The sequence below is a fragment of the Pelophylax lessonae genome (assembly GCF_965119305.1).
Source record: "Pelophylax lessonae genome assembly, chromosome: 2".
Taxonomy (NCBI): Eukaryota; Metazoa; Chordata; class Amphibia; order Anura; family Ranidae; genus Pelophylax; species Pelophylax lessonae.
Window position 1 is genome coordinate 436124247 of NC_138769.1, and position 24062 is coordinate 436148308.

Sequence of the window (24062 nt, forward strand, 5' to 3'; positions counted from 1 at the left end):
TTTCTGATAATAATAAAAATGTTATACACACCTGCTCTCTGCAGTGGTTTTGCACAGAGCATCCCTGAACTTATTCTTCTGGGGCCCCCTTCTATTTCGTAGTTTGTTTCAGTCCAACATAAGTCAATGTGCATGGCTGTACACTGCGGGCATGTTCAGTAGCGGGTCTGCTCCTTGTTCGATTTGTCCCTATTTGGAGGATGCCCACACTCTGTATTCATTTGTCAATGGTCTTTGGGCAGTTAGTAAATTGTTACACAAGGTATGTAATCTACGTTATTTCTTGTGTGACCTGCCCCAAAAAATATTTTAGCAGAATTACAAGACAGTTATGTAACTGTTTCAGGGACCATGTGTCTAATAGTGGACCATAAAAAAAACAGCAAAGGATGCAACTTCATGGACCATCGTGGTTCTAGTGCTAGTTCCCCTAAGGTACAAATTAAAGAAAGAATGCTTAACCACTTTAGAGGAGGTGATGGGTTTTCCTTACTAATTAGAAAATTAATATATTGGATCCTTAATTTAGAGACCAGAGTTCCAAAAGGAATGAATTTTGAATGGGATGTTACCTACTTTTATGAATGAATTGATAATATATTTTCTATCTTTCGTAATCTTTCTTTGCTCCATTTTCTTCTTTTTTTTCTAAGCTTTTTTCCTCTTTCTTTTCTCATCCCCTTTTTCCTCTTACCTCTCTGTTCTCTTTTTCTATGATTTTTTTTTAATGTAAAGAAGAATATTGCAAAATGTTCATGTTTTACTAATGTACCTTTATAATATGCTGTTTATTATTTTTTGTTGTAAACTAGTGCATTAAAAAAGCAAATATAGAAACTACAGGTATATATAGATGGAGCATATTTAAAAGGAGAAAAGACAAGTTAGGAATCATCCTTTAACATTATGAATATACTAGAATGAAAACAGTTAATGTGATGTTATATTTGATGATATCATTAAGCACAGCTTTTTTTTGCTCAGTTCTCAAACAAGCCTCTAGGTGTAGACTTATTTTTACATTAGTCTATTAGTGAAATTATTTTGCATGCAATGCCTCATGACCTCTGAAATGCCTTTCATGCCTCATATTTTTCATACCCTTGTGATTTACAAATAAAAAAGAATGATAGCAATATAGGTTTGTACAATAGGAACACATGTTTTGAAATTAGCTGAGTATGCAAGATTGTACCTTTGCCACTTAATGCTGTAGCCTTAGGTCATAAAGGAATGACATATGGTTTCCCATTTTATGGCTTATGGAAAGATCATTTGTTTTCTAGTGTTTTGAAGTGTCCCAGTTTTAAACAGGGAAATGTTTCTCAAACAATATAAAAATAAAACAGGCATTTAGAGTTTTACAGCCCTGACACAGCATTTCGTTGCCTGAAACCCTAAGGTTTGCAGAGCAATAATATCCTGCCTTCCTAATTGCTGCTCATCATCATGTGTTAAAATAATCTTTTCTTTTCTCTCCCTCTAAGGTGTCCATTGATGAGCGCATCAGACAATTACATGAAGCCCACAGGGATTTTGGCCCCACGTCTCAGCACTTCCTATCCAGTAAGCATTTTAACTTCTGTTAATTAACCTGCATGCTTTATGGTTTACTCAACCTTCCCAGTTCACAAGATGAAATCCCATACATCACATTATTATCTTCCCGGTGATAATATTAGGTCTGTACCCTTCCTAGAAAATAGCTGATCAGTACTGGCTAAAGGGGATCTCTTAAATGCATGCCTCAAAATATTCACAGAATACTAGTCTGAGAATTATCAATATGTCATTGAATCCAGCTATATGTTCACACTGTTGTTCTCCCTATATATTTTGATTAAAAAGGAGATTTATCACACACTTTTCCACTGTCAAAGACTTCAGTGCCTGCCAGTAAACAGTAAGTTTAGAATAAACATGTAATTAAAAAAAAAGCACATTTTAACATCATTCTGGTGGTTATAAATGCAAATACGACTTACAAAGATATAATTAATTCTGTGTTTTATAATGACTAAAATATTAGTAAGCAAATCCACGCAAACCAAAATTCGTACACAGATCTTTTTGATTCATCATATATGTGTGTATAATGTTAAGTCAATATTCTACCCTCTTAGATGTTTTTAAGTCAACAGTCACTCTCTAACAAAGGGGCTTACTAATGGTCATTGTCTATCGCATCCACCAAATCTGTCCATTATGGTCTGGTCAAAAGATGGTACTGAGCACTTGCATTTTCCACCAACCTGTTGTGAAATTTAGCCACATATCTTTTCTAAACAAGAAAACCTTACAGAATTTATAACGACTCCCATCTAGATCTAAAACAAAAAAAGTTTGGACTAGAGCTGAGCTTTAAAGGAATATTAAACCCTCAGTTTTGTAAGCACTTTCAGCAGCTGATTTATTCACTTAGGGAGAATTAAAAGTTGAAAACTGCCAGTGCTAGGCTAAGACTTTTATAAAATAGTTCACTGGGGAATGTGTATTTTACTGTGCTAAAAATGTAGTTTTTAATACAACTTTAACTGTTCAAGCTTTGAAATATGTAAAGAGGAAATAAATATTAAGATGTTACAGGTTCTTAACCTTACGTAGAAAAATGACCATTATCTCACTGGTTGTCCACACCTTTTTTATTCACAAAGCTTTTTATCCCTTTTTATTTGACTAGAGCAGAAGGCAATTGATATTTATTTCCAATGTAGGAAATACTTTTCTGTGTTTTGAAAGTCATGAGTTGTGTTTTTCTTCATGTTCCATTGCTGCAGATAAATAATACATGCCGTAGCTGTAATAGAAATAAGTGGCTACTTTTTTTTCTGCATAAATGTTCATTAAAATATTTAATATCTACACCATCTGGAAAATGCATTTTATTATAAATTTGTCATTTTTACCTGCATCCTTGTCACCTGGATCTCTATATACTTCAGATCTGATCCATAATTAAATGTTTCTTTCCCATATTAATACCATGATAGTAAAGTGTCAATTTAATCCTGGCATTCTTACTAAATCTGGTATTAATTTAGGTGACCAGCCATGCTAATTGTTTTAACCTTCAGTTTTTATGCCCTTGGTTCACCTCATTAAATTTTAGATGAACCTTCTCTTCTCCAGCTGTCAATAGTTTATTTAGCTTTGCTACCTGAACACTGTACTACAGTGTTCTTGGCACTGCTGATCTGCAAAACTTTTTTTCTACCCTTAGCACAATTATAAAAAATGGGGTCACTGACAAAACAGAAAAAGTGCATTGCAGCACAATTGTATAGAAGTAAATGTTATAATGGTTATTTTTCTCTCTCAGTGCATTATGCTCAGTTTTCTACCAGTTTTCTTTTTGATAATCTTAGCATATATTTATTAATCCATTGTTATCTAGTGCAGCACTATTTATGCTTTCACTTTCATAGAAAATAACCCTTAAGAATAGAGGAACTTTGGGCTGTTATTAATATTTGACTACCAAATGCCAATATATAGTTCATTGTTCCAATCTAAAAGTAGGCATAAACTAGAGGGGGGGTCTTGTAATGCCCGTTACAATAGCTGCACATATGTTCTTAACCTATTATGAAGCTACAAGGGTGGCTTGGCTGCAAATATCCTTCACCTTAAAGCTGAACTCCAGCCAAACAGGTAAATGCCACGATTAGTAACATATACAGGAGTTGTTTTATCTGCCAATTGATTTGTATTTCTTTTTATTCAGTTCTGAGATTTATGCAGCTCTGCAACACAGCACATTCCCGTATAGCATGGCAGATGATCTGATTTTTCTCTGCTCAGAAACAGTTACAGCTCTTTTCCCTTGTCAAGTCTGTGACTGGACAGTGAAAGGAGAAACAGCATAGCTCTTATCTCCCTGTAACTCTGATCTCTCCTCCTATTAGTATGCACCTTGCACTGCAGCACAACTGATTGCCTTCCTGTATTGCTTCTCCCTCAGCTAATCTGAACTCTGATGTATAGGCACCCCAACATGTTAATACCAAGTTACATTTTCGGTACTTACTCTGCTTGCATATAAAAAAATAAAATAAACCAAAGTGTTAATGAATACATAGCTGCAATAGATTATGCCCTATTTTGCCTAGAGTTCAGCTTGCTAGGGGCCCCTACAACACATGTATAAACATTGGATATATGACCCAATCTTCAAACCATGTCTTACCAAATGCCACAACATATATGCCCAAATTACCACAGCGCTAGCATAAAAAAACTTTAAATAAAAATAGTGCACAATGTGTCCCCAAAAAATTATTATATAAGCATATAGAAGGTAAATAATCAATAAAATGTATTCCAAACAGTTTCCAAATGGGTGATCAATATATATTCAATAAAACGTATTCCAAACAATGTCCAAATAAGTGATCAATCAATAAAGTGCAAGGTGCTCCAGTGCAAACATAGAAACATTCGTGCTCCAGGTGACTGTGACCCCTCCAGGAACCCCACTCACCAGAACGAATGGACCCTGAAAAGGGTCAAGAGAGCCTGTATACAAATGGATGTAGTAATGCACCAGAACTTCTCCTTGATAATGGCAGACTATTATGGATATTCCTGATAAAGATGGTCCTGGATTCCTCCAAAAGGCAAAAGGCAAATGTCAAAGACAAGAGACCAGGGATGGTGAAGTGTGGTAAAAATTGATTGGCTTTGCTTAGAATTGATCTACTACATAGCTTGTGTCTTTTTGACAATTTATAGATTAGATCATAACATCCAATTATGTGAAAAATCATTTGATCAGATTGTTATGCATATGGCCACCATGGGGACAGCATAAAATGAGGTATTCCTTTACCTCTTGGCCTCCAGCTATCTTCTGTTGCTTTGAGTATAGAATGTACATAAATATCTTTTCTAAGGTGAAAGTGTGGCCTTGAGGTTTTTTTTTTTTTTATGCTCACAAACTGCTTGTATTTGTTTAAAGGGAAAATGTAATGATTCTGAGTAAATTTTGTTTTAGTTTTATGTTTCTAATATGTTGTTATATAACTGATTTTTTGCATTCTATATACAATCATTGTTTAATATATAAACATTTAATATGTGACAAAGGACTCTGTAGCTATAGAGACAGCAAAGCAGACGTTGCTTGCTTTGAGGCTGCGGTTTGTCTGACTTAAAACTTCCGAATAAGTCCGAAGGATTTGTCTTGGTTATGAGTTGTTGTTAATAATTCAATTATGTGTGTAAATTTAAGCTTGAGCTACTGACTCCTTTAAAAAAAACTGACTTTATATCAAAGAGGCAAGCTGAGAGGCTAGAAATGTAAAAAAAGAACGTAAAGCTGCCTATAAAATAATTGAAATTTGGACAGTTCAGTCGTTGTCACAAGTTAACCCCTTCACACCTAAAGGTAAAACAAATCTAAATACCTGAGCTCAATTTTGCAACTTTGACATGTGTTAGTAAAACTGTACATATTGTCACAACTACTTAGTGTATCCAGGTGGATTATTCCTTATTTTGTTCAGGACAAATTGGGCTTTCTTTTGGTGGTAAATGGTAATAGATATTCCCTAATCTTTTTAAATATCAAATGAAAATTCACCCAAAATAGTAAAGAAATATACATTATGTTTTTTTATTATTATTTAGCTGTATATTTCTTGTTATTATCATAATTTACCATCAAAGAAAACCCCAAAATTATTTTCCCTGCTCCTGACTATTGCAGTAATACCACATATGTGTATGTTAAAACACACTGACATTGATTCTAACTGACACTGATACAAATTTAAAAAAAAAAATGTTAATTCTACCCAAAATTTGCTGACCATAGCCTTTGACCCTGACCTTCACCTTTGACCCTGACCTTGACCCTAACAATAACCCTGGTATCTTTGATCTTGTTATTTTTTTCTTTATTTTTATTTTAAATTTTATTTTATTTTTTGTTCATTTTCTATTTGATTTTTTTTATACACTTGTTTTTTTTGCAATTCCTCTGCTGCAAGAAGAGGAAGATATAATGTATCTTTCTCTTCATTCAGAAGAGGAAGAAAACCCAGGGGTGGGCTCACAGTGACTGATCACTGTGATAGCCAATCAGAGGCTATCACAGCGATCAGGTGACCCGGAAACCATCAGACCTGGGTCCAGAACGTTACTACGAGACCCAGGGCTCTCAGGGAGACCTCAGTCTCTGTGCTGGGAGTGTGCTGTGCGGTGCACTCCCAGCACAAAGGGAGGTAAGCATATATGCACCCCACGGAAAAAAGACCACTTCTGTGTAGCCGCACATAGGCATGCGCACGGGGTGTGCCGGGTGTGCCTGGGCACACCCTAATCACCCTGTGTCTGTTAGTGTAGGGCAGGCTGTCTCCCGAGATCTCCATCTTTGGCACTGAGGGTAGTGAGATATTCGGTGGAGAGGCAGCTGTGCTGTTGGCTCCAGCAGATAGTGAGGCTTGCCAGAGCCGCTCAGTGTGTGTGACACTGTCAGGTAATGTTACTGCTTGCAGTGGAAAGACCAGCTGTCAAAACTAAGGGGTGATGTCGGGGGTGGGCGGGACCGAACAGCTATCAAACACCAGCCAATGGGATGGGGTCTTGGCGGCCGCTTCGTTTCTGTGGCTCCGCCCCTTTCTTAAGCAACAGCCCAATCATTGGCTGGTGTTTGACAGCTGCTCGATCCCGCCCACCCCCGACATCACCGCTGAGTTTTGACAGCTGGGCTTTCTCCCTGAAAGCAGCTACATTATATGACAGTGTCGGGACGGGAAGAAGGGGGCGGAGCCACGGCGGGAGGAAGGGGCGGAGCCTCGGTGGGAAGAAGGGGCGGAGCCTCATCTGGAAGAAGGTGAGTGCGTGCCCATTGTCCAAGTGTGTGTGCTGGATAGGAGGGGGATGGGGAAGCTGCATATAGAGGAATTGATATTTCCCTATTCTTCCGGCAGCTGCTGAATAACTGATTCTCCTCCTCTCCCTCCTGCAGGAAGAATAGGAAAATATCTGTTCATCTATATGCAGCTGCCCCATCCTCCTCCTATACAACTTCTTTTGCTGGCTCCCCAGTGCTCCTAACCCCCCCTCCAGTGCTCCTAATCCCCCCTTAGTGCTCTTACCCCCCCCCAGTGCACTAGACCCCCCCTGTTCTTTAGCCCCCCATGCTCTTCAGCTCCCCACAGTGCTTTTCATCTCCCTCCCCCTATGCTCCCTGTCCCCCCCAGTGCTCTCCATGCCCCTGGTTTTCCCTGCTCGCCCCCCCAGTGCTCTCCACCCCCCTGGTTTTCCTTGCCTGCCCCCCAAGTGCTCCCTGTCCCCCCCCCCCAGTGCTCTCCACCCCCCTGGTTTTCCCTGCTCGCCCCCCCAGTGCTCTCCACCCCCCTGGTTTTCCTTGCCTGCCCCCCCAAGTGCTCCCTGTCCCCCCCAGTGCTCTCCACCCCCCTGGTTTTCCCTGCTCGCCCCCCCCCAGTGCTCTCCACCCCCCTGGTTTTCCTTGCCTGCCCCCCAAGTGCTCCCTGTCCCCCCCAGTGCTCTCCACCCCCCTGTTTTTTCCTGCCCGCCCCCCAAGTGCTCCCTGTCCCCCCCCAGTGCTCTCCACCCCCCTGTTTTTTCCTGCCCACCCCCCAAGTGCTCCCTGTCCCCCCCAGTGCTCTCCACCCCCCTGGTTTTCCCTACTCGCCCCCCCAGTGCTCTCCACCCCCTGCGCCTTCAAACCCCCCTACAATGCTTTCCAAACCCCCTCTTAATTCTCTCCAGCCCCCCCCCAACCGTGCCCTTCAGCTCCTCCAGTGCTCTCTGCTTCCCCTGTGCTCTCCGGCCCCCCTAGTGCTCTTCTATCTTCTATCATGTCCTCAGTCTCTGAGCATCTCCTGTATCATAAATGGATGTAATTTCACATATAGATTTGGTTAGCGCACCTGATATACACATCCTTCATCTCCTGTATCATGTCTGCAGTCTCTGAGCATCTCCTGTATCATGTCTGCTGTCTCTGAACATCTCCTGTATCATGTCTGCAGTCTCTGACCATCTCCTGTATCATGTCTGCAGTCTCTGACCCTCTGCTGTATCATGTCTGCAGTCTCTGACCATCTCCTGTATCATGTCTGCCATCTCTGACCATCTCTTGTATCATGTCTGCAGTCTCTGACCATCTCCTGTATCACGTCTGCAGCCTCTGACCATCTCCTGTATCACATCTGCAGTCTCTGACCATCTCCTGTATCATGTCCTCCAATCTCTTACTCAAACTTAAACACATTGCTAATAATATTAGCTATCTGTTTATGCTGAAGGTAGGACTGTGCAGGGGAGACAGAGAGTGCAAAAGGGGGAACTGTGATTATAGAGACGGGGGCAGACTACAAGGGGCACTGTGATGGGGGGCTGTGAATTTTGTGCAATGAATATTCTTGAAAACATTACAAATTTTTGTGGGTGTTTTTACATTTTTACATTTTAAAGTTGGGGGGGGGGTGCCAGATATAGGATCCGCCCGGGTGCCAAATGCTCTAGGTACGCCACTGCACACACACTGAGCGGCTCTTGCAAGTCTCACTGTCTGCTGAATGTGAAACTCCCCCTCTCCCCTGTTAGTGTCCATAAGTGGTGCCCAGTAGTGCTACCTATCAGTGCCCAGTAGTGCCACCTATCAGTGACACCTCATCAGTGCCCACCAGTGCCACCTATTAGTGCCCACCAGTGCCGCTTCATCAGTGCCCATCAGTGTCACCTAATAGTGCCTATCAGTGCCCAGCAGTGCCGCCTCATCAGTGCCACCTATCAGTGCCGCCTCAACAGTGCCCATCATTGACATCTAACAGTGCCTATCAGTGCCACCAATCAGTGCCCACCAATGCCGCCTATCAGTAACCATCAGTGATGCCTATTAGTGCCCAGCCGTGTTGCCAATCAGTGCTGCCTATCAGTGCCACCTATCAGTACCCATCAGTGCTGCCAATAAGTGCCACCTCTCAGTGCTGCCAATCAGTGCCCATCAGTGCAGCCTCATCAGTGCCAGTCAGTGCTGAGAATAAGTGCCTATTAGTGCTGCCAATCAGTCCATGTCAGTGCCTCACATGTAATTTCACCTGTAATAAACATCGAAAGGAAAATAAGGCATACATCTTTTTCAAAACTTAGCAGTGATGGTGGAACCCCTCTACAGATATTTGCCATACAATTTAACTTAAGTGCAAAAACTTTTTAGTTGGAAGGTTCACACCAGTAGAGCACTTTAAAATTTTTTATTTCTTAGATTGTTACACTTAATTTTATATGTTTTAGTCACTATTATAATGTAAATTATTGCACTTGAAGTTAATTTTCCACCACCCATGCTAAGTCCATGTCTTTATGGACCTTGCTTTGTGCACTGGTGCGCAGTCACGTTGGAACAGGAAGGGGCCATCCCACAAATTTGGGAGCATGAAATTGTCCAAAATGTCATGGTATGCTGACGCCCTAAGAGTCTAAGGGGCCAATCCCAACCCCTGAACAACACCCACACTATAATCCCTCCTCCACCAAATGATTTGGACCAATGCACAAAGCAAGGACCATAAAGACATGGATGAGCGAGTTTGAGGTGGAGGAACTTGACTGGCCTGCACAGAGTCCTGACCTCAACCCGATAGAACACCTTTGGGATGAATTAGAGCAAAGACTGCGAGCCAGGCCTTCTCATCTAACATCTGTGCCTGACGTCACTAATTCGCTTCTGGAAGAATGGTCAAACGTTCCCATAGACACACTCCTAAACCTTGTGGACAGCCTTCCCAGAAGAGTTGATGCTGGCATAGCTGCAAAGGGTGGGACAACTCAATATTGAAGCCTACAGACTAAGACTGGGATGCCATTAAATTTAATGTGTGTGTAAAAGCAGGTGTCCCAATACTTTTGACAAGTGTGTATTTATGTATATATATATATATATATATATATATATTAGTGTGTGTATGCGTATATATATATATATATAATATATATATATATATATATATATATATATATATATATACACACGCATGTGTGTTTGAGCTTTGGGGTGCACACCCTAATGCAATAGGCTGCGCACGCCTATGTAGCCGCATAAATGTGTGCGGCCGGCGTGAAGGGGTTCAACTAACTTGTGGAATTTCTGACTGGCTGACAGACAACCTATTTCAATAAATACGTTTAAAAAAGTAATTATCTGTATGGACTGTTTCACTTATGGCACCTGCACAAGTACCTTCTGTTGAAGTGCTGAGACAAAAGTATTATCTCTGTTGTTTAGTTTCAATAGCCTGATTTTAATATTTAGAATGGCCAGTGAGGAACTAGATGAACATCATGACTATTATATTTTCTGTAAAGTGCTTTCCTTTGAAGCACTTTTGACTATTTATTATCAGATAAATGTTCCCCTATAGTTGCAATGGATGCAGCTGGCACAGAAATAGAACTATAATTTATATTATATACAGTATCAGACACCTGCATTTACTGTATATATGCAGTATTCATATTAAATATCCATACACGCATGATTGCACAAGCCTGCTGCAAATGACTGCAAAAGTGAATACAACTACAGCCAATGAGGGAACACCACAGTATTAGTTTAAGAGCTAGGGAGTAGATGTCATACATATGCATTTTAGCCCTAGCATGGTAAATAAGAACATATTTACATTCCAATTGTTAGCTTATTCCTAACTTGTGTTGCTAGTTGCTAGATTTAGGACCACGGTGTCAAGTTTGACAAAGAAAATGGTGTGAGCTACAGATGATATGTACTGACTTTATTTTTTTTTATTTAAAAAAAAAACATTTAAAAACTGATTATTTTTTTACATTTTTTAGACTGTACAAAAGTCTTAAGCTGAGCTCATATTAGATTTTTTTTTTTTTTTTTTAAATGTATGTATTTATTAAAAAAATGTGTCTTTACCTGTATATCAGCATCCTGCAATTTTCTGCACAGCAGGACTCACACATCTCTAGTACTCGGAGCCAGTTAGACTGACAGCACTGTGCATGACAACAGAGCCTAACACTGTTAGCAAGCTTACTGGAGAGAGGAGCACAGGAATAAGTTCATCCACAGGGATGAGTTGCTGTTACTTCCTAGTCCAGTCATTCAGCTGTGAATGTGTTTCAGACAAAGCTATGCTGCTACTATTGTAGATATCTTTAGGTGTGCATTAGGTGCTTGCCTAGAGTTCTCTTTTGCAGGGAGACTTCATACAACACTTTGTGTATAGAAAATGCATACGGATATTTTACCACATTTATATAGAAGCTCTTCTACCTTATATTCGGTGTATTTATTCTCTGCCTTCATTTTTCTGCTTCTATTCCTCTAGATTAAAGCTTGTACAAACAGTGCTCACTCCTATGTTATATCTTTCTTTGTATGTGTTTTCTGTATAGCTTTATGTAATTGCCACTGGTAACACTGGAAATGTTTTCTGCATTTGTATTAGACATATTCAACATGCATTGTGTGTTTTACATTTTACTTGCTTACTATGGAAGAAACTGGTTTTGCAATTAATGATAATATGTACAAGATTGAGTGTGTATGTTTTACAAAGTCCATCTATTGATTATGGTATGTTTTTGTGTAGCTGAGACAAAATTATTAAATATCTGTTAACTGTGCCCAGTACTAAATTAGCAGCTTTAAAACGAAAGCATTATTTTATTGTATACAATAAGAACAGTGAAACATCCCTCTCAATACAGTTGAGCAATTGGTAAAATGCCAGTTGAGCCTTTTCAGTATATCCAAAGAACATACAGTATTTGTCTATAATTTACATTTCACTAGAAATAGCAGTCATAGACTGATGGAACCACAAAAGGTGAAAAAAATCTACATCTGCAAATGTTCAATTACCTTTAAGCATTGCACGGTGACTAAAATATATTTCTCAAAATCACAGTTTTTGTTATGGTATAGCTGGCTTTAGTGTACCAGTAACAGTAAATCGTAATAGGAGAAGGAAACTGATTTTTCAGTAAAAAGATAAATATTTTCACACTAGATCCAATGCAAGTGTTTCTGTACCAACTCAACTATTAAAATCAAACTTTACTAGGGAAATGTATTTAAGGAAATAATTTTGCTAACTAATATTTAATTTTCCACAATTTAGCATTTGTAATGTATCCCCACACTGCTGTAAGCTAGGCAAAAAGGCACATGTTGTCCCTATACAAATATTTTTAAAGTTTCAAAAAAAAAATGCTGCATGTGCTAAGATCAAAATTCATCCATTTTTTTTAACCTAAACAGAGTTTCCAACCCCAATACATCTTTCTATTGACCTTTCAGAGTTGCTGGTAGATGCTACTGCAGTATCTCAAAGTGTCATTATGTAGATATGTTGCCAGCTTCATGCTAGAGTAAGGATGAGACAACATGGAAGGGTTTGGGAGTTGCAAGGAGGAAGAACAATAAAGATGGAGTTCTTAGCTTGGTGCCATTCACAGGGAACTGGGAATGAACTGGAGATGGGGGTGGAGGATTTCAGAAGGTGACAGCATTTGTTTTATTACACAGCACATGAAACAAAGCACCAAGTTGGCAGATTCAGTAATACACTACTGAACCTTCAAATTAGTCAGGAGACAGTGTTACTAAAACCCCAGATTTCCAGGACCAAGCCATTTTAGCCACAGAATAGACACTACATCCATGCTTGTCTGAAAAGTAGTAGCCTTTTTAAAGCTGAACTCCAGGCTAAACAAATATTGTATAAATGCAAGAGGCACATGTATTCTTACTTGAATCCTGGTGTTTTGCGTACTTCTTCCACATCTTTGCTGTAATTCAGCATTAAACAACTCCACTTTGCTTCAGAGCAGGAGTTTACTGTAGTAAAGACCGGTCACTTCTGCTCTTTCTTCTTGTGCAGAATGGCTGGTCTTGCATTCACCCCCCTGTAGTTGTTTTACAGACAGCATGCAGTGAGTGGACTTGCTGGGTCCCCCCAACATCTCTATGTACAGTATAGTGCTGGGGTCACCACTACTTGTACAAGCGAATAGGTCTGCAAATTTATTTGGTGCACACAAAGTGGATTTATATTCGTTGTGGCTATTAAGGAATATATTTAATTTTTAGATTTTAGCTTTAGGTAAAATGTATGCACTTTAATACTTTATTTTTTAGTTTTGACTTTGGCCTCCCTCTCTGTGGTACATGGCACAGAGATTTAAACAGCATACTTGAAAAGTTATTTCTATAAGCTGCAATGGCCATTTTGGGGAGGACATTGCTACGACCGGACCCTGGCTGTGTAGGAGATTGATTGATAGCAAATATCTGGACATATACAGACATTCATGGGTATACAAGAAAGCTACATTGCAAGGACAGTGCAGCCATAAAAAGTAGGTAGCTGTGGCAGTGTATGTGAGTAGCAGACGCAGTACAAAGACCCAGCAGAACTGGGAACAGTGGCAAGATATTGGGTTACATTTGGACACTGAAATTATTGTGAATTTGTACATGCAATCCATTAGTCAGTATTTTATTTTTCCTGGTAATAACTCATAAAAGCCTGGATAAGCTAAAGCTCCTGAAATCATATTAATAGTTGTCTGTGAAGGTTTTCATTTATCCTGGTCATGGTATGGCTAGTCATTGTTAGTCACATTTAACTGGACAAGTAGCTAATCCAAGCCACCTTTTCTATTCCATTCAATCGTATCATTATTCAGCAAGTTACCCCAGAATATCTGACAGACAGCATAAATACCATAATCTAATCATTATTCTCAGTGTCAGAAAGTTGTCATAGGTGTTAATGCTTCAATCTTCCTTGCTAAAGGTGTGATTTTTTTTTGTCAAATTTCTAGAGTAGATATAGCATTATGTGGAAGACAGATTGTGTGAAAAGCCCCCAACCCTGTCCAGAGATATTTTTCCAAGTCTGACATATGGCACTTTTCCACTGCAAGTACCGGCTCGGCTCTACTCGGCCCTGCTTGGCCCTGCTTGGCCCAGTTTGGTTTTCCACTGCATGGTAGCGCATGGTACAGTGTTGGAACGGTTCGGTACGGTTTGGTATGGTTTTCTTTTCCACTAAAGCAGTACTAAAGTAAGTGGGTGGGATAACAACAATTCTCTGACCAATCAGTGGCTAGTAGTGACAAACAGTCAGCTGCATGCAAAGGATTGTGGGATATGGAACCGGTATGGTACCTCTTGGAACCACAATCGAGGTGGTACTGTTTTAGCGAGCCATACCGTCCGCTTCCATGTAGTGGAAAAGCGCCGATGTACCGTACCATACCGAACCGTTCCTACACCGTACCATGCGGTACCAGCAGTGGAAAAGCACAAAAGTGAGCCGAACCGTTTGGTTCCATGCAGTGGAAAAGCGCCAATAGATACCTAAGGATGAGATTGCATTACTAAAACAGGGTGGTTCCACAACATTTACCTCTTCCATCCTGTTGTTGGACAATCAAGAGCTACATTTTCATTAGCGATTGGGTTAAGGTGTCTTTGCTGCCCATGTGGATATAAATGTTGGGGTACCTTTGTGACATTTATTAGAACTGAAGTGGATTGGATAAGCTACAAAATGCCTTCAACGTTAAAGAACACGTCTAATTGAATGTCACCAACTGATACTAGCCATACTGAGGATTTCTTGCTATAGTTTGCTGTACATTAATGCTTTATACTTAGTTGTTGAAATTACCTTTTTCGTTTAACTATGGGGGGGCTATACCGCTGCTGGACAACCCACTCTGCATGACATCACTGACACAATTATATAAAAAAATTCCATTTTATTCATAACAATAATAAAATACCATACATACAACAGTACAGTAAAAAAAGTGCGTAAGTCAAAATGAGGACCTCCTAATCACACCATCCCCAGCCCAGGCTCACAAAGGTACATGAGAATAATGCCCCCAAGTGATTGCAAAAGGTCAGGCTATCCAATGCATTTTGCCTTAGTGGCTTCCTCAGGGAATATAGGGTGAAGAGGATTCGCAATATCAATTTACTAAAATAAAAGATACACACAACAGAAATAATAATAATAGAAATAACAAATTGATACAAACAAAGATATGTGTGTAAATGATTTATACTAACCAATATATTGTATCCAATTCCTACTAACCAACCATCTACAACATAGCATAGCGATACTTATAAATCAAATGTGATCCTACAAGAAGAGAAACAGAACCGTTAGAAACAAATTCCCCAAAGCTGGATTGCTGGTGTAAGAAATATATCCATAATATTCAAAAAGACTGTCATAAGGGCTAGAAGACCCTAATCCATCAAATGCGAGGGGGATAGAGAAGAGGTCCCCACAAAGACACCCAACTGTGGTCAACTTGGCATGAGGGAAGGCAAATTATTTTTATATAATTGTGTCAGTGATGTAATTCAGAGTGGGTTGTCCAGCACCGGTATAGCCCCCCTTTCTTTCTACAATGTTTTTTGCAAATCCTCAGGGGTGATGGTGCAGGACTTGATTGATTGGATGTACGTTTTTGTTTAACTGTGGACCATAGGCTATTAATTGTATTATGGTCATTTCCCCTACCCTGTTCTGTGTAATATAAAGGAGTATCCTTGGATGTTCTCATGCAGGGGGTTCTGCTGTAGACAATGAATTCAGAATACACTCACCCATAGATTTCACTGGCTTTAAACCCTCCATGACCAAGAGTGTAGTAAGGAGAAATAAAATGACTACAAAACATTTTGTAAGGTACAATATTTTTTATTTTTTCAATATAATGTAGTATATTTAATATACCATGAAGACATTAAAATCAACTGCCAAATATGAATATCACTAAACCCTACTGCTGCAACTAACATTTTAAACATATTAACCTCTATTTAATGGATTGTTTTAAAGAATTGCCCTTGTATTTCACATTGAATAATCTACAAACTTTGACCAAAATTAGCCCACAGTATATGAAGTAAGAATGCTGCTCTGCTTGGCTGTCTGAACTGGACTCATGGCACCATGACATTTCTTTCACTCACTTTAAGGGTCTGTTCTGCTCTGTCTGGTAGATTGCACGGAGAATGGTTTGGAATAATTTTCTTCATTCTTCAGTAGTTTGTCTTTCTCCTTTGGCATTTTATTTTACATTTCAGCAAGATGAACTATTTAGGTTTGCCCTTTTCATACTTGCCAGGTAATTTGTCGACAGCACCTGGTACATATAGCTACAGCCAGACTGCTGACAAGCAGTTAGCAAGAGTCAGCCAAGCATCAGTCCTACACTGCATACTTTACAGAAAGAAGGCTGTCAATAACTATTATTCTAAATATCACATAAATCACTCAAAATATATGTATTTTTATATTTCTGGATGCTTTCTTTATTCAATGTATTATATGCCTTTATGACTTAGAGTATAACAACATTTTGGTTATGATATAGGATTCTATAGGTATTTAAAGTAAAGAATGCTTCTGTTAATGATTATATGTTATCCAACCTAAAATGTTATTCAAAGTTACAACATTTTTAACAATACATTTTTGTTCTTCCGGAAAGGCCATTTACCACTGTTTTATAAGTTCACTTAAATTGTAACTTTTAGGAGTCATTAAGGTTAGCAAACTTTGCTCATGGTAATGTCCTTTGTTTTGTTCAAGATCATACCCCCCCCCCCCCCTATAAGCATATTAGTCTTTTGCCCATGGCTTGAATATAGAGTAATGAATACAAATGTTCTGTGAATGGTAAAGGTTTTTACACAGCAGATTCATATGTTGTTTATTAATATAAGACAATATTCAATATCACTTAAATTAGTGCTATAAGAATAGCATTTTTGATAGTAAGTTTGAAAACTTTTATCTATAATAATTGTGTATATATATATATATATATATATATATATATATATATATATATATATATATAAAATTATTGTATACGGTCATTTTGAAATGAAGCTTTAATCCATAATAATCTAAACTAAGATGTGCTATAATTATTATAAAAAAAAAAAACACAAACCAATATAATCAAAAAAAAAAGTTGACTATATATATATATATGATATTGTAGGCTTTTTGGAATGTGTTGGCTTGTGTGTTTTTGTTAAATAATTACAGTACATCTCAGTTTGGATTATTGATAATTAAGCTTTAGCGATTATGTTTTTTTGTAACACTTGGTAATTAAAAAGTAACCCATGAGAAATAATGCTTTTGAAGCCTAGGCTGGTTACGGCAAAATTTGCCTATCATCTCATCTTGCTAAATAATGCAATGTGAACACAATTTAATTATGTTAACTTATCTTTGTCATATTTAATGATATTCAGACCACAGCAATTAATTTTTGGCTTTACGCCATGGTCAAAACACTGTATAGCACCACATGTTCTAAGGGCAGTGGCTTGTACTATTATATGCTTCTGCGAATGCTTTTGTGGTTACATTTGTTCTTATTAATTTGTAATAAGTGACAAGTTATTATTAATTACTGATATTTAAATATTTTATCTTATATATTTTAGATTGAATATCTTCTTTAAAAATGTTTCTACTTTACCCTGATACCCTTCTTTACTTTACGGATTCAGTAGTAAAATATAGATTTAAAAAAAACATTAAAAAAAAAAAAAAAAAAGCTCATGAACTGCCAGAGCAATAGTACAGGATACTAATTATAGGCAATATTTTTTGCAATAGTATTACAAAGAGATATCTTATATTTATTTAAGGAAAAAAAATATGAATATTGGGACTGGTTTATGAGACACTTTTTACCTAAAATACATGGAAAACCAAACAAAATTCTGGTGGTAATTAATTTGCATTTATTATTTAAAAAACTGTAACTAAATACAGACAGTCCCCGAGTTATAAACAAGATAGGGTCTGTAGGTTTGTTCTTAGGTTGAATTTGTATGTAAGTCGGAACATGTACATTTTTTAAGTATAGTTTTTAAGTTTGTTGGATAGCTTAAGGAAGGGTTAACACCCCTGTTACATTTGTTTGGCTGTCTGTACCCCTGTTCAGAAGATTTCACCTCACTTTCTCTCCCTGTGAAAATTGGATTTTGAAAATTTTGGGTTGTTTTTTAAAACAAGGATTGGTTATAAAGCTTCAGAGGAGACACTTTTGTCCCATGATAACTCTTACAGGAGTGATTTCCCCTTCCTAGGGGTAAACTTCCTTTCACTTCCTGTTGTCTCCCTCTGTTTGTAAGTAGGAGTCAATTGTAAGTCGGATGTTTGTAACCCCAGGACTGCCTGTATTTGATATTCTAATTAAAATTATACAAACACACACAAGCACACACAGACATAAACACGCCTACGCTTTTTTTTTGTGCAAATTAAATCTCTATCAACTGCCTACATTTGTGTTAATGAAGTCTGTTTATATACTGTCCCAGTCAAACTGGCAAATTTTTACCTTCCCATCTTTCACAGAAAGTCCTGTTGAGTCAAAATCCCATATTTACATTACTGTATTTTGTATTCGATTTTTCCATACAGTTGGAAAACTTTAATTTTTCCTATCATTTTAGTGTTTTTTGCTGTCCATTACAGTCTACCAGTGTAGGGGTATTTTAAAGGTAGAACCTGAACTAAGTTATTAGGATACAGATATAACCACTTCGACTCTCACACCTGTTTACCCCTATGGACCAGACCATATTTTCACATTTCCACTATGTGTTTATTCATGAGTCTATAACTTTGTAATGACTTATGATAAACAATTGATACAAATATTGTTGTTGGGGGGACAAACAGGGCTTTCTTGTGACTCCAAAAACTCTGAGCACTGTTTTAATATATTTGCATTTTGGGTAAAAAGAGTACAACTCTGAAAACATTTATTTTTTCAAGTGTGATCAATAATATTATGAACACAAGTAACATTACTGTGGGGAATACATACATTTTATTCTGCTGCTTGTTCTATTTACTGCAACTTTAAAATTGTATTTTTGGAACAAGGCATGTTAAAGTTATTTACAAAAGAAATAGAGGTTTTTTTGTTTTTTTTTTGTTTTTTTTGCATATATTTCATTTTTCCCATAATGCATCAGTAATTTAAAGTTCTTACAGATTTAAAATAAAATAAAATAAAAATAAAAACAGTAAATCCTTAAAGATAACAATGTATATATATATATATATATATATATATGTGTGTGATTTATCATTTTTTTTTTCCAACAAATAATTTAAAATAGAAACATGAAACAGGAGATGAAACTGTTAAGTAGTAATTATACATGTTGAAATAAATGGGTTAAGTAGTAAAAAAAGAGCATGTCCTGATTAATTAAGAGTTATCTCCCTGTGCACACATAAAACATTCCTCTCTCACTCACAGATTTGTCTGATAGGTAACGCAGGAGATAAGACAGCTAGTGTATTACTTTTGTTTTGGTTTACATATGTTAAACTGAATGCTCACTGTGATTGGCTGTCAGAGTGATCATTCAATGAGGAAGGCTTCTGACTGGCTCCCCGGGAGCTCATCTTTCTACAGACATCAGGTCTCACAGGGCTGTGCATGGGAAGGAGCAGGGGAGATAAGAAACTGCTGGGACACCCTGTATACAGAGGAGGGCGTTTTATGGATGTGGGTAAGATGCAAAAGGTAGGCAACTGGATTCAGGACAGAGATGGAAAATCTTTATAAATATAAATGTGAATGTTATCAAGCACAAAATACCAAGACAGATTTCTTGAGTGTTCAAAACACATTTGTATTAGTCATCCCTGTCAAATATTAAATATGAAAAAAGGAGATTGAAATAGCTATAGCTGCTTTATGACTATCTTGCTTCTGAGTTTTAAGCTTTTTCTGGATCAGTTTTTAAAGGTTACATTTCTAACCCAAGCACACACACTGTATATAAAGGCCTATAGCCTTTTTTATAAAAACAAAAAAAAAGTTTCTTTACAAAGATTAATAAAACCATTTAGTAAATTAAAAAAAACTCAATTCAGAAAAACATAATTCCCAGCATTTTTTTAATCACCAGTTTTTTTTAAAAAGCATTCCAATATCTCTCCTCAATTTTATCCTTATATCTCTTTGAGAACGTAACAGAAAAATCTTCAGCTGGGGCCTTTTATGAAGCAAATAACATAGAATGTTACTTCAACCTGTTAACCACTTGCCGACCGCCGCACGACTATCTACGTCGGCGGTCAGCCCCTCACAGGCAAACTAACGTAGGGCTACGTTGCTTGCTTGTGAGGGTCTAGGGAGCGAGCGCGCGCCCCCCGGGGCGCGCTCCCGCTCCCGCGTGGTCACGGACCCCCCCGCGCGTGTGACCAGCGGACCCGATGTCCGCCGGTCACTCGGCGATCGGCGGGGGAGAGGGAGAATGTCAGGCAGCTTGTGTAAACAAACTGCCTGTCATTCTCTTCGCTGCAAAGACACTGATAAAACGGATCTGGTATGTAGATCCGTTGATCAGTGTCTTTACAGCTAGAGCCACAGCCAATCACAGTAGAAACCACGCCCCTAGGGACACACACAGCCCCTCCCTTCCAAATAAAGTTAACCCCTTCACTACCAGTGTATTTTTACAGTAACAGTGCATATATATAGCACTGATTACTGTAGAAATGTCACTGGTAACCCCAAAAGTGTCAAAAATGTCAGTCAAGGGTCCGATCTGTCCGCCGCAATGTCGCAGTACCGCAAAAAAAATCGCAGATCGCCGCCATTACGCGTTAAAAAAAAAAACAACAAAAATGACAAAAATCTTTCCCTTTGTTAGTAAACGCGATAACTTTTGCGCAAACCAATCAAAATACGCTTTTTGCGATTTTTTTTACCAAACATAGGTAGCATAAAATAAATTGGCCGAAAATTTTTAAAAATTTTGATTTTTACATTTTTTTTTGGGGGAATTTCATATAAAAAAATGTGAAAAATATTGCTATTTTTGCAAAATTGACGCTCTTTTTTTGTTTATAGCGCGTGATCAAAAAATCGCACAGGTGATCAAATACCACCAAAAGAAAGCTCTGTTTGTGGGAAAAAAAGGACGTCAAATTCGTTTAGGTACAGCGTCGCACGACCGCGCAATTGTGCGTTAAATTCACGCAGTGCCGAATCGCAAAATACCCCCTGGTCGGAATGGGGGTAAAATCTTCCGGGGCTTAAGTGGTTAAGTTTGGGTCTATGTATCTTGGATCAGTTTCTCTGATGACATGGTACAGTATATACTCGTGATTCTGTGCTTTGTTTTTATTTTAACATTAAATGCTGCCTGACCCCTGTTTTAATTACCATTGGATTAGATTAGGGGTTGCTACTCTATGCCTGCCACCTACACCTATTTTGTTATCAGCCGCATTTGTATGCAGCTTATCCTGACTTGTTGTCTATCCTAGCTATGATCTGATTCTGGTACTTAGCTACAATTCTGACTGCATCTGTCATCTGTGATCAGTAAGGCAGTCATGATGGCCATGAAATAATATACTTGAAGTGTATACCCCTCGTAGTGAAAAAACTATCAGCGCAAGACTAAGTGAAATTCAAATGTGTATAAAATGTGCTAGAATAAATCAATATATAAATCCGGCTGCATACACAAATTGTGTCCACACCTCACAACAAAAACATAAAAATCAAAAAACGTGCTGCGCCAGAAGTGCACAAAAATAATTAGTGATTACATGAATCAACAAGTGTTATCAACAAAATATGGTGTCCATCATATGTGCTCTGATGAAACATAAATGTTCATATAAAGTGCTCCAAAGTAATGATTAGTATATCCAGGTGATGACAGGACAGCCTCAATCCCTTGTGAATCAAGCAGGAACCACCAGTGTGTGAACTCCCTCCACCAGTAAGATTGGCCTCTCACCTTGATACCAGACCCAAACGGGCCAGCATGAGCATATCAGGGGATAAACAGACTATCACAGGTAACCTCTCCAGCCTTCACCTCCGGGGGTCGCCAGGACATAAAATAAAGATAAAGCAAAGATCTAGTGCTCTCTGAATGTAAATAATTAGCCTTTATTGAGCATAAAGGGGTAACTCACATTTGTTGGGCACTCAGCCGTGCCTGCTATTATGGCATTCAGTGTTGGAGAGTAGCACCCGAGCGATCGGCGTCAGGCACCCAGGCTCCGCCTCCCTATACGCGTTACGCCTGGAGCGTGGGCTCCGTTTGGCTTCTTCGGTAGGGGTGAAGTTTGCGTGTCCAGCCTCGCCTTTTTACCAATGCTGCTAATGGTGGATTGGCCAGCGGTCACATGTCCTCCTCACTCTGAGCTATGCACAGGACACCGGAACCAAAAGATACACTTCCTGTGATCTTCGGTGTCACTAGCTATTATATCGAGGGGGCAATTTAAAACATATATAGATCTACTAAATCACTACCAGAGACCGCGTGACTGCACCGCCATCCCCCGGGTGTTTCTCCTAAAATCATCGCATAAAAACATCTTTATTACATAAAATCGCATCATAAAATCGCATTAAATCAAATTATTGCCATAATGTTAAAAACTCACAAAATATATTATTGTTAAAGGTGGAATACCTCTAATATATTGCTAATTCTATAAAATGACACAAAAATATAAAAAATATAAAAAAAAAAATATATATGTATATAAAAATATATAAAAATTAAAAATCTGTATAAAAACTATGACAAAATGTCTATATATTAAAATGATGAATATTGAGTGAATCTACAGATAATTCAGGGAGGGGGGGCTATCTATCACTAATGAAGCAGTAGAGGTCAAAATCCTTATTTAACCCCCTGGGTGCCAGTACTTTCGTCTCATACACCCAGAAGGACTCTCTTCTGCTTAATTGTCTAATGTAGCTTCCCCCCCTCCAATGTGGCTGGACATGTTCAATTCCCCAAAACTTTAGAGAATGAGGGTTTCTATCATGGACTTCTCTAAAGTGCTTGGAGACGCTGTGTGACACCTCACCCTTTTTTATATTTTTGATGTGTTCTCCTATTCTTACGTTCGGGGGTCGTGATGTGCGACCCACATATTGGAGTCCACAGCCACACTCCATCATGTAGACCACCCCAATGGTGGTACATGTAATTAAATCTTTAATATGGTATTCGTTGCCTGTGCTGTTAGATTTAAACGATTTTCTGAGCTTAAAAAGAAACTAGAGCCCCTAAAGGAGTCTCCAGAGTTCAACCAATTAGCGAGTGAGCTCAAGAAAAAATTAGAAAAAACTGATAAAGAGACTCAAGAAAAAAAGAGGAGAAAGTTCATCCGCGATATGAACGACTATAGGAGTAACGAGGTTTTTAAATGGCAAAAAGATTTGCAGACCAACTCTGCTGCACCATCTAGAGATAGTACACCTGAAAGAGTCAATATGACACCCCTGGTGTGGAGTAGACCACCACCGGCCCCAATAAGGAATGAACCAAATATAACCCCTGCACCCCCCTACCACCCCCCGCAGAGAGGGAATGGAAGAGGGAGAAGAGCAGGTAGAGGTGGCCCTAGAGGAAGGGGTAGAGGACAATGGAAGAATAATGGTGGATCCTACCAACCAGTACAGGGGAACCAATCTTATCAACCAGTACAGGGGAACTGGTACCACCAAGAACCAAGGGGTACCCAAAATCAGTGGAGAGAAAGGAAGGATTCATCGTTGTATGAGTCCCCTCGCCCCTCCACATCATATGATATCCCCACCACCAATAGATTCTCTCCATTGTATCAGCCAGCGGCAACCAATCCCCCAGATGTTTTTTTAGGGAAACCCAGTGCCCTGTGGGGGTACAAGGGACCAACTGGAAAACCATCTGGGGGAAAAAGAAAAGAAAAAAGAGGACGAAGAGCAGGCCGACGCTTCCAAAAAAAGCAAGAGCCAATAGGTGCGGGTGTATTTAACATCAGTGGAATACCCCTTAGTAAAGAAGAGATGAAAGTCTTGGATAAAGGGTTGAAATTTGCCCCGGTGAAGAACCTAAGCAAATTCGACACCTATGTGAATCTACAGAAATATATGAGAACGCTAACTCAAAAAAAGTATTTTCTGGCCAAACCGGACAACCGACCCAATGTGAGTGAGAGAACACA

General features: G+C 38.7%; 1 protein-coding gene across 1 annotated transcript in view; it reads left to right on the forward strand.

Annotated features, from left to right (window-relative positions):
* Positions 1 to 24062, forward strand: part of DMD (dystrophin) — a 3625631-nt gene that overhangs the window by 2958849 nt on the left and 642720 nt on the right. Inside the window, exon 61 of the mRNA XM_082246191.1 lies at positions 1488 to 1566. Coding sequence (XP_082102317.1) covers positions 1488 to 1566 — 79 coding nt within the window. The remainder of the gene's footprint in view (positions 1 to 1487; positions 1567 to 24062) is intronic.